Source organism: Apteryx mantelli, chromosome 14, assembly GCF_036417845.1.
Source record: "Apteryx mantelli isolate bAptMan1 chromosome 14, bAptMan1.hap1, whole genome shotgun sequence".
In the NCBI taxonomy this organism is placed as follows: domain Eukaryota; kingdom Metazoa; phylum Chordata; class Aves; order Apterygiformes; family Apterygidae; genus Apteryx; species Apteryx mantelli.
Window position 1 is genome coordinate 4,885,723 of NC_089991.1, and position 15,980 is coordinate 4,901,702.

At 41.1% G+C, this 15,980-nt stretch overlaps 1 protein-coding gene across 1 annotated transcript in view; it reads right to left on the bottom strand.

Moving 5' to 3' along the window:
* The window catches only part of TRPC7 (transient receptor potential cation channel subfamily C member 7), a 78,820-nt gene that overhangs the window by 46,962 nt on the left and 15,878 nt on the right, over nt 1–15,980 (bottom strand). Inside the window, exon 4 of the mRNA XM_013945892.2 lies at nt 3,858–4,040. Coding sequence (XP_013801346.2) covers nt 3,858–4,040 — 183 coding nt within the window. The remainder of the gene's footprint in view (nt 1–3,857; nt 4,041–15,980) is intronic.

The window sequence follows — 15,980 nt, forward strand, 5'->3', positions numbered from 1 at the left end:
GTAATAGAGAATCCTAATCCAAAATTATCTCTAACAACATGAACTGTGTATATAACACTAGCTGTGTCCCTAAAATTTTCATGTGGGTACGTAGGCAGAAAAAAATAAAAGAGCATAGAGCCGATACGGATCCATAAAATGCAAAGTGATGGGTGTGATGAGTCTCAGTTTCAAAACGGTGCCATCTCTGCCTCCGTGGCGATGTGGCCTTTGAGGAGGAGAATAGGTCCACGTGGGCTGTGAGCTGGGCAGGGTGTAGGAGAAGCCGGGAGACCACCTGCTATGATTAAGGGACACTGTGGCTGTTGCTGACTGCACTATATGATGGCTACCAAGTAAGAGATAAAGGAGTTAAAAAAGAAAAAAAAGAGGATTTTAAAAGTTTGTGCAAAAGCTTGATGAAGTTTGACAGATGCAATTGCTATCCTGCCTGAGGATGGGAGCCCTTGACATTTTTCCCAGACTCCAGAAATGATGTGATAAAATGTGGACCGGAGCAGCAGCTGGAAAAGTAAGTTCATGGATACTAAATAATAATTTTCAATATAAATTGTGCTCTGGAAATTCTCATCAAATAAAGCCTACCCCAGGCACTTAGAGTGCTAATAAGAAAATGTGAATTAAGAAGCATAATGGTAGAAATAGATAAAATATCAAATATTTGTTAAAACTTTGTATGTAAATGCAAATATTTAGACTGGAGACTAACTTAATAATAATAAAGAAAACCTAGCATCTACCGCCCTGTTCATTTTATTTTTTCAGCCCATTGTGAAATCTGTAAGGGCATGTTGGCTTCTACACTTCTTCTTGCTGCTCATGGGAAGGAGTGAGTATAAAGTATTTCATGCTCTGCCCTCTCTATACTCACATAAGTAAGAACATCTTTATTTCTTAATATAGAATTGCAACCCTGTCATATCTGATAAAATGTCCAGGGCAAAAATGCAAACACCGTTATTCCCGTATCATTCCAGTGCCAGAGCGCAGTTAAAAAGCTAGAAAGGAGCAGCACGTCTGGCCTACACATCTCTGGGATTGCTTCTGGGTAAGATGCAGCCACCTACATGTTGCCACCCTGGTTTGGCCGGGGCGGTCAGGGTTGTTCGACAAAGTGACGTGGCTGGGTGGTTTGAGCGCTGCAAGTGAGAAGTCACTTACTGTGCCTTTCTCAGTCTGCCTTTTATACCTGGAGGGCCACATGCGATCTTGCTATGCCTATGAATCATTTCATTTGCTTTGAAAAAGTGACTTGGAATTTACAGAATCATCCCCCAAATTAATTTATTAAATATTTATAATAATTCCCCTTCCATCTCTCCCCCTCTCTATTATTTTCTTAAAATGAAAATATAATTCAGAGCACAGATTTTGTACACATAAGCATAGCTGTCTCTCAAATAGATATAAAACCTGTACATCGAATCTATTGCCACTTAAGGAAACCATTACTGTGTTACCATAACACAATCTCTTTGTTCAGTAAGTATGTATGATAAATATCAGTCTATTATCATAAGTCACTGCCAATAACCAAAGCCATTTATCTGAATGCGTCTCTGCCTCCCACAAATGAAACTATCTTCCTTTGGAGTTAGCAGTTAAATGCTCATCTTAGACATAAGACATGCGCTGCCTGCTGAAAAGAATATGCTGAAAAGTTCTAACCTGAGAGTCAACGCGAGATTGACTAAAGCTCATATTTAGGTTCTATAATTAGTTTAAAAATTAGTATCTGTGAGCAACAAGCTGCTGCGATCCAGAAAGGATGCTCAGCTTTCCTGGGCATAGGAAGTTATTACAGACGAAGAGATCAGTTGCATATGACCTACCACCGATACCGTGTGGCTTCAGACCAGTGGTCATGCATTACGAAATAATGCGCTAATATAACAAATGAGAAACGGAGGAAACGTTCCTCTTAAAACGAACCGGCTGAGCTAGAACAAGCGTGCTCAAAACAGCACAATAACCGACAGCAGTTCAGCTCTGGTGGGGGCTGTTTCAAAGGTCTCGGGATCTAAAGGATGAGGCCAGTATTCAGAAGAACAAACGAGGAAAACAATGCAGACTTCACACGTTCAGAGGGCTTGAGGTTCCCACCAGCTTCGTGCTAACTCTTAGGCCGTAGGTCGGCGGGGGCTGCTCGTCGATGGTGAGCTCCGAGTGCCTTTCAGGGAGCTGCCTTTCCGAAAGAGCAGCAGGGCAAGTTTGGGGCCAAAGCCACAGTTTCAATAGCTGCATCTGACCCAGCTTGCTGAAAGCCATCTAACTGAGGGTGGCCTGAGACGTTACGCCCAGCGCTGGTGATGAGGCGGTGCAGAGACACCACGTTTAGGGAGGAAATATTGGGCTCCGTACCACGTGTTCCTGCATGAAAGCAATTCATTTCCAGTAAGAGTTTTAAGATTCTCTTTAATTAATGGCTTTCATAACAGGAAGAGACCTTCTCTGGCCAGCACAGTAACACTGTTGAGAGACAGATCAAAGCAGGTGGCGGGTTTGTGAGGGGAAAGCGAGAGCAGATGTTAGCTGGGAAATTTGGAAAGCTCTCCTAGCCCAGTCGCAGGAGCCCAGTTTCCATCAATGCATATTGTAGGAGCAATTAATTGGGACCACCCAGACCCAGGATTTGCCAGAATTAAATTTTCCATTCATAGAACACACATCCATAAAGCTGAATTAAAAAAAAATAAAACCATTAAAAAAAAAACAACCCCCAAACCCAAAACCTTCTACAAGTCAAACAATCTTTATGTTTTCCCTTAAAATATATATCTTTCTTTTATTGGTAGAGGAGTTTTGAGTGTCTTTCATATGAAACACCCCTATGTAACTAGTGAATCAGTAACATTAAAAATCAAAATCAGATTTGCTGGAAACCTGAACTCCTAGAATATGGGTCTGGAGCTTTGTAAGATAGGGAACTGGGGATCTATTTAAAAAAAAACAAAAAACAAACAAACAAACAAAAAACCCAATAGTTATCTATTTTCCACATACTTCCACAAAAAAATTCAAGATTCAGCAAAATGTTCACCAAACATTGACTTCTGAGGTTTTGATATACTTCTGAACAAAAATCCACCAATGTCTTCTTTTAATTTTGAATTCTGTTTTCCATCAGACTGCAGTAAGGGCTCTTGCCTATGACAAAATTGCTGCTTTTTTGCATATGTTAGCTCTTTAGCATTACACAAAAGGTAAGACTTGATGGTTGCAAGTGACTGTGGCTTGTAAATACTATGAGATGTGGATCAGAGACAGGCTGTCAAGGTGCAGTTGAAAGCAAAATGAGGTGAGACTGGAAATTTGGTCTGCTGACTTCAGAAAGGCTGCAAAATCCAGCTATTTCCTCAGCCTATGGCAAAAGTCTAGTTTGAAGGCAAGGCACATTGTATATGGAGGGTGAGAAGCTGCTTTAATTTCTTTGCTTTTATAATTTGTGGCCAAAGCTGCCACAGCTTCTGCTAGGTTCACCCCTCCTCTTCATGCATATCAGAGTGAAGGAAGGAAGTTTGTCAAGGTAACAACCTTTGGTCCCTGCTGAACCCTTCATAGATTCACAGTTGTGGCCTGCACAAGAAGCTCTGTGCCACGTGGACAGTCCCTCGTGCCGCCCATACATCCACTTCTATCACTTTAAAAGCAAAGCCATGCCTGCTGTAATGCATACTTTGGAAATATCCTTCTCCACAATAAAATACATGAAAAAATGCCATAAAAATGTTAAAATGCAAGGGATAACCCTGGGCCCAATGAAATCTATGTTTCATTTATTATTTTCCAAGTAGCATCAAAGCAGCAGCATTTAGCTGGTAAGATGGATTCACCAGGCATCTAAAGGAAAAGCTTACCTTTTTGACCTCGTATTTAATAGCAAGCCTAATTCTGCTCAGGCTTGGCCGATGGTGCTCAGGGCACAAATGTATGTTCACGTCTCCGTTCAGAATTGCCTCCACTTCCTCGGTGTCTCTGCACAGGTCCAGCACACCCACAACAAAGTCCTTGCATTGCATAGATAGCTTCCTATAGTCGTTCTAGGGGAAAACAGAGACACACGTGCTATTTGACTATGCACTTGAAGGCATGCCACAGACAAACAAAACGAAATCAAAAAAGCAAGAGAGAGCAACTATGAGCAAGGTTATCTCTGCAAAACCTCCCGGCTGGAATAGTAAGAAAGCACCTGATTCATCTAGCATCTCGCTCACTTTTCACACATATACATGAACTTCTCCCAGAACTGATTAGCAGTTTTTCTACCAGCAACATATTTTACAGTGCAATAAAATACACTTTACAGAACAATAAGTTTTGTAAGATACTTTACAAAGAAATTTTGAAGTATGATATTTTAAGCAATCACCTCACCTTTCCTCACTGTGTGGCATATCTTCTAGGAATATGAAGAGATGATCACACAGAGGTCAGTCTAATGGGGTGGAATTTACAGCAGATTTTACGGCTTAGATTCTTTCTTAGTAACTCCAATTCTTTTTTCAGAAACTTCCAAGGAGTTACAGATTGTTACATTAAACTGTGTCATCGTATCCGGATGGGTTCAAATAAATTCTATAGCTGTAATACCAATTTCACTTTAAATTTTATTACCCAACAGTTTGGTTAACCAGTCCCAAAAGAGTATCCAGAAAATAATTTCTTTCATAGTACTCCTCCAGGAAACATGTCCTCAGAAACTCAACATGAGTTCCTAGGAAATAATTTCACCTTGAAAAAAAACCCCTCCCACCTTACAAACCCAAATTATACTTATGGAAAAAGGGATGGTATGTAGCTGACTTGATGGAAAGCTGCAAGAGCAATTTCACTGCCTTAAATTAAACTGTGATTGATTTTCACATGCTGGCACTTAAAAAAAGTGAGGAAAATGGCACCATCTGAGTAAATGCAATAAATTAGAACACAATTAAGGCTATTGTTAATACACTAACAAAATGGTGATATTAAAGACCTGGTGCAACAAATAGAGATAATAAGCATAAGACAAGCTCTTACTGACTTGAGAGATCTTTTCAAATTAGGTTGATGAGTTAATTAAATTCAGTAGCTTATCTAATTAAGCAAGCAACCAAAGAAGAAGATAGTTAAACCTGGCTTTGATGAAATGATATTCCTTTGTACTCCTATATTTTTTAAATTATTAGTTCTAACATTTACACATAGCAACATGCCTTCCTTGTTAGCCAAAGAGCTCAAAGCACTGTGCAGACAGTAGTTAATTAGGCAGCAGAGCACTGTCTAAAAGATGATGTTATTCTTGGAGGTGGCTAAATTTCCTTGGACAGTTATTCCCCTTCAGAAATGAGATGTTCCTAACAATGAAATATTTTCTTATGCAAGTTGGTTTGATGACTTTTTGTTACAGTTTTTTGCAGTTGGTTAACCCTTTCCTTCCCCCCCACCCCAAACTTTGTTTACATTTAATCTTTCATCTAGTATCCACTTATAGTCTGTCACATGCTGCCCTGTGTGCTGAAGACTTTTCCTTCCTCAGTCAGGTCAGGACAACACAAAAATATTGCTGTGCTGCCTTTTTAACACATAAGTGTTTGTTTGTGCAGCATCCACTTTTAAAGATCTGCAACCCAGGGGAGTCTCCAGCCCCGAGTTTAGTACCTAGGCTTGTTATTGCATGCATGAAAATTTGGCACTAAAACTGGGATTCACATTAGCATAAGGGAATGATGAGGGAAAATGCGGTGCCTGTCTCTGCTTTGGGTTCCCAGCCATGAGCTCTCTTGCGGAGCAAGACATCTACCCCAGGCAGGTGTCTTACAGCATGTATCAGAGAGGAAGAGCTATTCCACTCAGCAGAGAAAAATTCAACACGCACAGGCAGTCAGTAGCAATTAGAGCATTCTCGCAGAAACAGGAAGATCCCATCTCAGATGGGTATTGAGGAGAAGAGGCCGAGAAGGAGACGTGAGGAAGAGCCTACACGCCAGTGCTTCTGAGAGTTGGAACTTGTGCTTTTACATCCTTTTACCTGTCCAAAAGGTTGAAATTCAGGTTTCCCTTTTCCTCCTTGAGCATTGTAATCAGACAGCATGTCCTAATTGCAGTATTCTTAAATGGTGATCAGCAAAAACTCAAAATCATAACTAAAAGGAGCCTTAATATACCAACAAATACATACTTATCTCTGGCAGAGCAGCTTCATGCCCCATAGCAGAAACTGGGACACTGAGACCCCTATAAAAGTGCCAGTTTAAGGGTCTAAGATTTAAGATGCCTTCACAGCCAGGCAGAAAGTGATTGTACATTTGCATCTAAATCTAGTTCCTAAATATTTTCTGAAGATAGAGTTTGTAGGGTGAATATTATCAAATATAGGGTGAAGTAAGGTCTGAAATGTAAATGAAAGGCAGATTGTACTTTATGGATTCAAAGCTCTCCTCTCTAATCAATTCTGTGCTTTAATCTTCACCATGCCAAGATGAATTTCAATAAATAGAAAGCTTGTCTGTTCACTGAAAGAACTGATGTCCAAACACAAATTGCAGCCTGGAAGTAACTGCAGGAATTGTGAAGGATGGCAAATGTAGATAGATCTGAAAATAGATGTAGGCTGGGAAGGAAATGCCTATTTTCTGCAGGTAATGGAGACACTTAATTAGTCCAGAAGGTTATAAAATTAAGGGTGAGAACTTTGCTAAGCTTTAATACCATTCTCTATTCATACACTGTTTGCAGAGTTCACAAGTTTATCTCTTAGCCAGCATATTTTAGGTAATTCTCATCACCATTTCCACATCATCTGAACAGCAAATATGTGTTAGCTCAAATTATTTTTCTTCTGCTACTTTCTTTAAGGAAAGCAATTCAGTTAGCAGCTAGGAAAGTGCCTCTAAAGCAACTGTAAATGACAAGCTGGTACACTCAGTAAAGACCCAACTTCATTCACATCTCCTCCGAGCTTAATATTTCTGCTGGTTTTACACATTTTCAGAATTTTGTGATTCAAAAATTTTTGTGTTCAAAATTATTTTTAAGTTGACAAAAGCAGCAACACAATCTACCCAAGATACAGAAGGTATAAAGGATAAACAACCTTCCAGCCAACGTGCAAGTGGGCAGGAGAGCAGCTTACTGCTGTCAGGAGAGCCTTCACATGTGTTAAGAGAGGCCTAAAGGATCACTGAATGTGCTATATCTTCTGACTAGATCCCACTTACAAAAGCACCTGTCATAAAGATCATCGCACTGACTTACTTCATGCTCGCAGTCAGTGTAAAAAGCTTATTCTGTCTGACAGTGCGAATACAGCACTCAATGATTCTCCTAAAGTATCCTTTCCTTTTCAAGCACAGCTTAATGGCTATATCTTCACTAAAATCTGAGATTACCAGGAGACCATCAGCCAAGCCTCTCATGTCTCTGGCTTGCATACAATAGCTCTGGTAATACAAGCAGGAGAAATGACCTGCCAGTGTTTAAAATACTGACTTGGGAGTCATAGCAAAGGGTAAAAAGTAGAGGGAAGCCTGGAAGGTTTGTAAGCAAAATGTGAGCTGGAGGTACTGCTGTATTGGTTTCTGCGCCAGTGCTGTATAGATCACATGCATTTCACACATTTGGGAGCATCCGAGACCCGGCATGCAGGACTGCGCTGAATGCAGGAACACTGCGACAATGGTGGGACTTGCTTTTGTGTAGGACCTGCTGTCCCAGGGCAGCAGTTAGTGAGGTATGGGGCCAACAGTCAGGGCGAAGATGTGAAAGAGCAGCAGAACACACTTCCACTTATTGTTAGTCACTTCAAGGTTTTCAACTTGAAGATCAGACCCTTAGGTGCACCCTGCCAGGAGACAGAGGGACAGACTGCCATCATGTCACGGGGGCACTAAGGGCAGGAGCAGTCCTGATCCCACCACCAGCCTCCGCAATCCAGGCTCATCCCCCAAACTAGGCCCTCCTGGCCTAAATGCCTTCCTGCAGGAACAGTCCCATCTGCAAGCCATGAATCAGGCAGCTCCTACCAGTCTGGGCTGCATTCTGGCTTGAACACCTGATCTGAAGCTGGAGCAAGCAAACCCAAGGTCCTCAGTGACCTCTGGGCTCTCTGGATGAGCTGTGACTTCTCCAGCAAGTGGGCAACTTTCCCTTCCCGCAGCAGCAGCAAACTGATGGCTGGAGAGGGGAAATTCAGCTCAGTTCTCTCTGCAGCAGGGCGAAGGTGGACACATTTTGTATCTAGACAATGACAACAGCCCAAACTTTCCTAAGTACTCTGATTACCTTCCACATTACAGAAGTTTGAGGACTGTGAGTTTCACAGATCAGATCAATCTATACAGTAATGAAAACCCACAAATCATACATGAAGCACACTGGGGCTTCATCCTGACATGTTGAGTGCTGTCAGGCAAAGAAGATGAAGGGTGCCAGTAAGTACACAAAAGAGTCAGTCTACTTCAAATAACATGTGGAACATGGTTTTATTGCCTATAGAGACAGTGAGCAGAGAAGGATCAGGATAATGTTTGAGAATGCCACAATATCATTTTTTAAAAACTAGAATATAATAAAAGGATTCCAAATTAGTCATTTCCTGCTTCTTCTGACACTGTTGTGCATGTGGAGTTAAAAATGTCTAATTTTGCTGTTTTGAAAAGGCTGATGGTACTTGTCATTCACTGCAATTTCTCTGAGTACCCTATTATTATCTGTTGATTATGTTCTAAATGAACTCTGTCATGTCTCTACATCTGTTCAAAATCACCCAGATTTCTTCAGAAAGGAGTTGTTTCAGGTCAGAGGGATACAGACAGAGCAAAAAGTTAGAGGAAATGGGAAAAAGAAAGACAGACCACCTATCTCAGTCAAGGATTGGAGAAGAACTTCTTCATCCATGGGAGCCTACCTCTGAAGTGCCAGCATTTTTTTCAGGAGCATTTTGGATGGCAAGCTGCAAAATCTGGCCTTGATGCTGCAACATATTGTGAGCAGGTCTGTGATTTGCTGAACCCCTCAGTGCAGATGAGCTTTCACCAGAAACTGAAGCGGTGCCAATGGTTCAGAAACGAATGGGATCAAACCACTTTATATGCAATTACAAACATCCTCCAGCTCCCTCAAAGATTTCTTTTGAGCCTTCTGTCTTCCCAGGCCCAGATTCATGAATATACTTGGGTTTACGTTTAAGTCCTACTGATGTTGAGGAAATAATTGTAAGCCTGCATTTTAGTGCTTCGCTGAAGCAATCTTTTTTCAGACTTCAGGAATTTGGAAGTAGGATGAGTCTGTCTGGGTCAATGAGCTTGCAGTTTTCTCAGTTGTAATTGCTGTAGGAGATTATTCACTGCACAGTTGCCACGGTAAACAGGGCAATAGACCCACAGGATGGTGCATGACACACAAACACGGAGCAACCTGTACAAGTGCGCTATTCATGAAAATCAGTCCATATGACATCATTTAGGACATGTAATTAAATTCACTCTAATAACTGCTTCTGAATAACGGGCATAAAAAGCAGGGCAGGAACCACAGCCCATCACTAGATATCCTAAGCACAGATAATTCTGAGATTCGTAGTCTATACTGCTACCTTGTATACAACTAAATGTTCCATTAGCCTTTACTAAAGCTACAAGATCAGACTTCTGATCAGGAAAGCTAGTATCACAGATTAGTTTCCTTTCAAATATACGACCATAGCTCAGAATGATTTCATCTACAGACTTTTCCTAGAAAAATTACAGCCTGCTTAGTTACAGCTGCTTATTAATACACATATTTATTTACCCAATAAAAGTTAATTAAGAAAAAGTGGAGCAGACACAGGGTGACTGTGTTAGACATTTTTCAAGGGATCTGCTCATCACAGACTATATGTCTTTTAAATAGAGTTCATTGGAATTTGAGGGTTTCCACACCAATCCAAGACTTCTGGAGCTGATGGAGACGAATGTCCAGCATTCATGGCTGGAGCTATCATAGCACCAGAAAGCCTCCACATGTTTTCAGTGCGTTCACAGACTAATTGTATGACACACATCTGCTGAATCCAGCTTCCCGTCTGCGAGCAGCTCAGTACTCGGCAGTAAATCTGGCACTGCAGGGGAGCATGAAATTTACTGTGCAAATGAACACTATAAGCACATTGCATAGACCCTCTCTTTATGTTTCCTTGAAGCTCTTGGCTATTTGTATTTAATCTACATTGCACATGCACATACATCGTGGACAGAAATAATGCATTGCTTAGATTACCATTTTGAGGAGAAACAGCAGAAAGGAAATAAGATGGAGGAGCAATTCTGTAAAAATGAACAGAAAATCCCTGAAATGAAAAAGCTTGTAGAGACAAAATAAAAATGAGAGAAGGAGACAGAGGAGGAAGAAAAAAAAAATAGTATTACAGCTAGATTTGAAATGCACTTTGAACTAAACCATCATTTCAAACATTCAAAGCACTTACAAATATTTACTAATTAGATTTCAGATGAAATATGAAGCTGTTGGACAAATTTCCTTCTGGGTATTTACATTGTCTCTGATTGGCCATACAGTTAGGAAGGAAAAACAGCACAAGGTCTGTGAGAGGGAAGGCGATGAGAGGAGAGGCTAAGAAATGGCCTAGCGCTGGTCCAGCTCATGCAATCGCGCTCTCTCCCAAAGCGCGCCACACTCCGGCGTCTGGCAGCGGGGCAGTGCTGCTCTTGCACCACTTCCAAAGGGCTCTGTCGACCGTGTACATCACTGCTGATAGCTGTGAACACAGCTGAGCGCGTTTCTATTATTTCCAGACTAAATGCCTATTGGCATAGATGATGCCAAGGCTGTACAGTTAATTTTCCAGAAAGCACAACATCAAGTTAATTTATGTTCTCTTGCTTCCCAAGTGGCGACACATCAGTGGTTTTTGGAACTTCAGGTGTACTGTGTCGTATTCTGTGGGCATACCTCTGAAAATAAAGCCAAGTGCTCAGCTGAAACGTTTTGCTACTCAGGTGCATGTTACTAAGCATGTCTAGAGGTAGCAACAGATGCCACTGGATCTTTTTTTAGTGATCCAGAACTTGACTTCTTCACCCCTGATGAGCATAATATAATAAACAAGCTGTTCACATACAAGAGTTTGACATTTCAAAAATGCGTGTCTGTTGCTTCCCAAACAATTTGGATCTTTCTAAAGGGAGCCAAGATAAGCGTGACAACCGTTTGCTCTCCAAGGAGCACCAGGCTGCAGAACGGTTGTGTGGAGGGGGAATACCTTCTAGGCAAAGAGTGCTTTTAAAACCTATGGGGAAGAGTCAGGAGACACGGAAGGATGTGTGTAATAAAGGAGCCCATGGGCAAAGCAGATGGTGCTGTTTGTGCTCACATCATTATTTTTGATCGAAGGAGTCCAGAGAACAAGTATGAGTTGACAAAGGACCAAAAATTGTATGGCTTCCAATGAGCCATGAAAATATCATCCCTTGCATTATTACAGGGATTTCGGTGACAGACACATTAAGGCTGGTTTGCCATAAGAATTGTTTTTGCATGCCTGTTTTCTCCTCCAAAGGTTGGGCTTCCTAGCTGCAATTCATCTCTTAACGGGGGCCACAGAAGCTGGTCACTGAAGAGGACAGAAGAGGAAGAAACTAACCACCCATGGACTTGGCATCTCGTTTTACGCCACTCTGGTACACGTATCAAATCAGTAAAGAAGCTAGCCAAAACCGTGTTAAGGATTTCTGTGATGGACTTGGGAAATCCCTTAAAATTCGTAACTGTGCTTTTACAGCATCCTCCACAAGTCCAGGCTGCACCAGTAACTTTCTACAATAACATACCATTTGTCAAATAATTTGTTTGAAGTCAAATATAAATTACGCTAATCAGAAGGTTGTTTCTTTCTTATTTCTCAATATAAACCTCATTGTGCACTATAATTTATATCCGTTGTCAGTTCATAATAGTGAATGCAGAGTAAAAAACATTATTTAAAGTGATAGATATGAGAAACAGATCCCATAAACTTGTTTATTGCTGAATGTTCCAAGAACTTCAATGTGGGAACTATCAAGAGCAGCAGAAAATATAGGTTTGCACCCACCTGTTCTGTTTCTACCTATTTTGCACTCTACTTGTTATTTTTCTACCGGTTCTACTTATATTCGCTTCTGGCAAATTGTTCTGTTTTTCTGTGAAACACAGCTTCTGTTGGACCAAAACCAATAAATAGATTCAGTGAGCTGTTTCCACAAATAAAAACACTGGAAAATGCAAAACATTTCCCTTTGATATCCCTTTAAACCCTTTTTTAAACAAAGCTCTTAAAATGGGCTTTTTCTTTTCTTTTATAATCTAAAAATTAATATGGCAAAAAGATTGCTTTGGGCAGTAAAGACAGCAATCTAGTCACCGAACCTTAAGAAAGAGCTAAGAACTGAGGCTGAAGGCAAAAATTGCAAATGGCCCTGACTTTTTAGCCTAAACTTTAGATTCTCTGCATTAAGAGATTTCAAGGCCAGTCCATTCGAATTTTTTAGCAATTGTGTTGGATGTTTTTCTGCTTGGGAGACATAAAATGTGGTCCCTGTACAGGGGAACACTGTGTACACTGAAGTTAGCAGATCCCTTGACTTACGTAAAGCCCTGACCCTGAACAGAGTGTGATCCTTTTTTTTAATACATACCTAAGAAGTTGTCTAAAGACTGCCTCCAGCTCCTCTGCCCCAAAGTGACTTTCTTCCCCATAGTTTTCGTTGTCTGGCAAGATGACAGCGAATGAAGTAATCCTCTCCTTCCCATCTTCCAGCGCACACCACGTGCTTTCTCTGGGTGCTTTCAGAGGGCTTGCTGCCGTGCCAGGGGCTTTGCACAGAGCCTGCCGCGCCGCAGCAGAGCTTTCGGCATGACACCAGACCCTCCGCACCTCGCTGGGCCACCAGCTCTTGGCTGTTACTCGCCAACGAGTGCTGTTATTGAGCGTCACCGTGGTACATACGTGCACAGAAACAGGAATGCTATTCAGCATAGAGCTACCACTCTGTTCCAGAGCTCTGGAGATACTTAAACACCCAGAGAATGGCAATTATGCTGGTTGACAATAATTTTTTAAAATTAGAATATTTCAAATCTCAAGGTTGGCATAGCAGCTTCTCAGTATAAGACGGCATTTGATGCCTGATGTACTTCTCTTTCATATAATCTCTGCTGGTTTTCAAACCCACATCACAAGTAAAGCACATGCTTTTGATTCCTCAACTAATTAAAATGTGGGGTTTTTTTCCTTTTTGCAGATTTTCTCAAGCTCATTTGAATGCTTTTGCTGAAACACCTGTTTCTAGAAGATAAACTATAGAGTCCCTGGATGTCAGGCAAACAAAACAGGCTGTACAGAGGTATTGGGTAAATGCTTTGGCATGCAGGGAAAGTGCAGGGAATATACACATTCAGCGAAGGAAGGAGGCTTTCTCCCTGTGTCCTGTCAACAGCTTCTCTGAAGCACAGACTACATATTTCAAAATAATACCCTGCTAATTCTCCTGGTGAAGAAGAATTTAGGATCTGTTAATGCCAGAGGCAAAACCAAGTTCATCATCATGCAGTGCAAAACTCTCAGTGCCTCTGTATTATCTTCACATATTTGCTTGCTCCTCATGTGGGGACACGAAACTGAGAAATGGCTTTTTTATTTGAAAAAAACAAAAAACAAAACAACAACAACAAAACAAATGTCCCTTGCATTAGAAGAACCTTTGTCTTAGCCTTAATATCCATCTTCATACAGAGAGAATTCCACTTTTATCCCATATGCATTTCACAAGGCCAGGAGTTCAATGCAGCATTGAGGTTAACTTATTTTGTTTGTCATTTATCTGTTTTTAATAGACCACTTACAAGGAGCAGGAGAATGGGCAGCAGATCTGCAGGTGTGACCTGGCAGATGTATCAGAGCGAAAATGTTACCTCTGAGCCACACTCCTCCTTTCACATGCTCTCCAGGCTTTTTTGCTATAGCATTTGACCGTGTTTATTACCTTCCTGATCTTTCTACTGCGTGCTCCACTGGGGAAGATCAGCATTTCCCATACATCTTGAGCCTGGGTAGATAGTTTCATTGCCCTAAATTAGCTACCCTCCTTCAAACTGTGTGGCTCTTTTCTCCTCTGCTGCTTGAAACCCATACAAGATGACAGTGCCCCTCAAAACCAGATGGGAAAAACAGGGAGGAAATAATAAATTTAAAGGATTTGTTTCCTAAGCTGAACTAACTTTGACACTTTTAGCCTGCTTAAAGAACACACTTATATGTTCAAAGGCTCTACAAGTCCTATCTCTCATCAGCGTTTTGGTTACAAGCTGCACCTGTATATTAGGAGAGAGATTCCTCCTAAATCCAACCTGCAAATGAATGATAGCTTAACTGCAAGTAATGATACCCCCACATCCATAATTAAAGTTAGCATGATCCTAATTAGACCCGAAACAGCCGACTGGTAGAAGTTCCCAATGTCCAACAACACCAGCACTTGGAAAACTAGTCACTAGCAAGTCACAAGCACGAGCAGAGTGCAAAATGCTGAGAGTCCAAATTCAGGTCCCCACAGCTCTAACTAGCCAGGAGGCACTTCTGCAAACTCAGGTCCCAGCTGCAGGTGTCGGGCTTGCAGAACTCGGGCACTGAGGACTCCTGACCACACGGTTGGGCATCAATCCTCTCTCTAGGAAGCGCAGACTGAGAAGTGATGCTGCAGTGCTTTCTTAAGCAGAAATATGAATATAAAAAGTGTATAATTACATTTCTCCTTTCTGAAATGAGTCCAGTTCCTGAGGCTTGGATAGTGACAACAAAATGACACACTTGGCAATGAGTAATTTCCACGCTGTACTGGTGTAAAATTCTCTGCAACAAATTATGTTCCAGGGAACTGCCATTTTTGACCATATAAATGCCAAAAGCCCTAAACACTAAAGTACCTAGTACCATTTTGTGGCAGTGTAAAATTGTTTGTATACCATTCCTGTTTATCCACAATCCACCGGATAGTCTGTCTAGATGCAGCGAGGATGAGTTCATTATAATTATCTACAATAACAACAATTAACAATACAATGAGGGATAAACTAAACCACTTCCCATCTGCATCCACTTTAATGTCGGACTTGAGATCCTCAGAATGTGTTAGTCTGTTTACATTCATTAATGCGATATTAATTCTCTGCAGTGCCTTGGATAAATGTACCTGCCTTCATTCTCCCATCTGCCGAGCTAGTATTATTATTCTATTCAGAGCAATAGTCCTAATTATGCTCATTTGTAGTTGCAGTAGATATTCTTGCCCAATGTGAATAATGAGCAGTAGTTTTTGGAATCCAGCTATCTTGGTCATAATAAACCGTCTGGCTCCTAACTATTCCCTAAAAAACAATGCTGCTGTTAGCTGGAAACTTGGGCATTTGATGTTACTAATTAAACATAAAGCTTACCAGTATTTCCTTTAATATTGCAACGGTGATAGTATCATTTCTTATCTGTTTTCCTCACCAATAATTCAATTTTGTCTTTTTGAAAAATGACTTGGTCTTTGGCATTCTGGAGTATATCCTCGCGGTACCATTTACTACCAGGGCGAGGAGAAAGGGTAATTCCATTACTACATAATTTTATATCAGCAAGCGCTCTGAGAAAACTCTCTGAAATGAATGGTGAGCCTGCTGATAAGGGCAAGTCCAAAGTCACACAAACTCTGTCTTTTTGCAGGAAGGTCTGGTGACTAGTGTGAAAAGCGTGTTCTTCTTCTCCTTTAAAAACAACCACTTCCGAACGGCAGGAGCCCTCTCTGCATTACCATCGAGTAGGCGCACCATTTTTGAGTAATAGGACTCATTTTGCCCTCCACACTTGATGGGTAAGAAAGGAAAACACTCCACCGCCATAAGCAAACACAGGCAATTGCCCAACTTGGGAAACTGGGGGAACAACCTGCCTGTATTTCTGATTGATTATGCCTAAA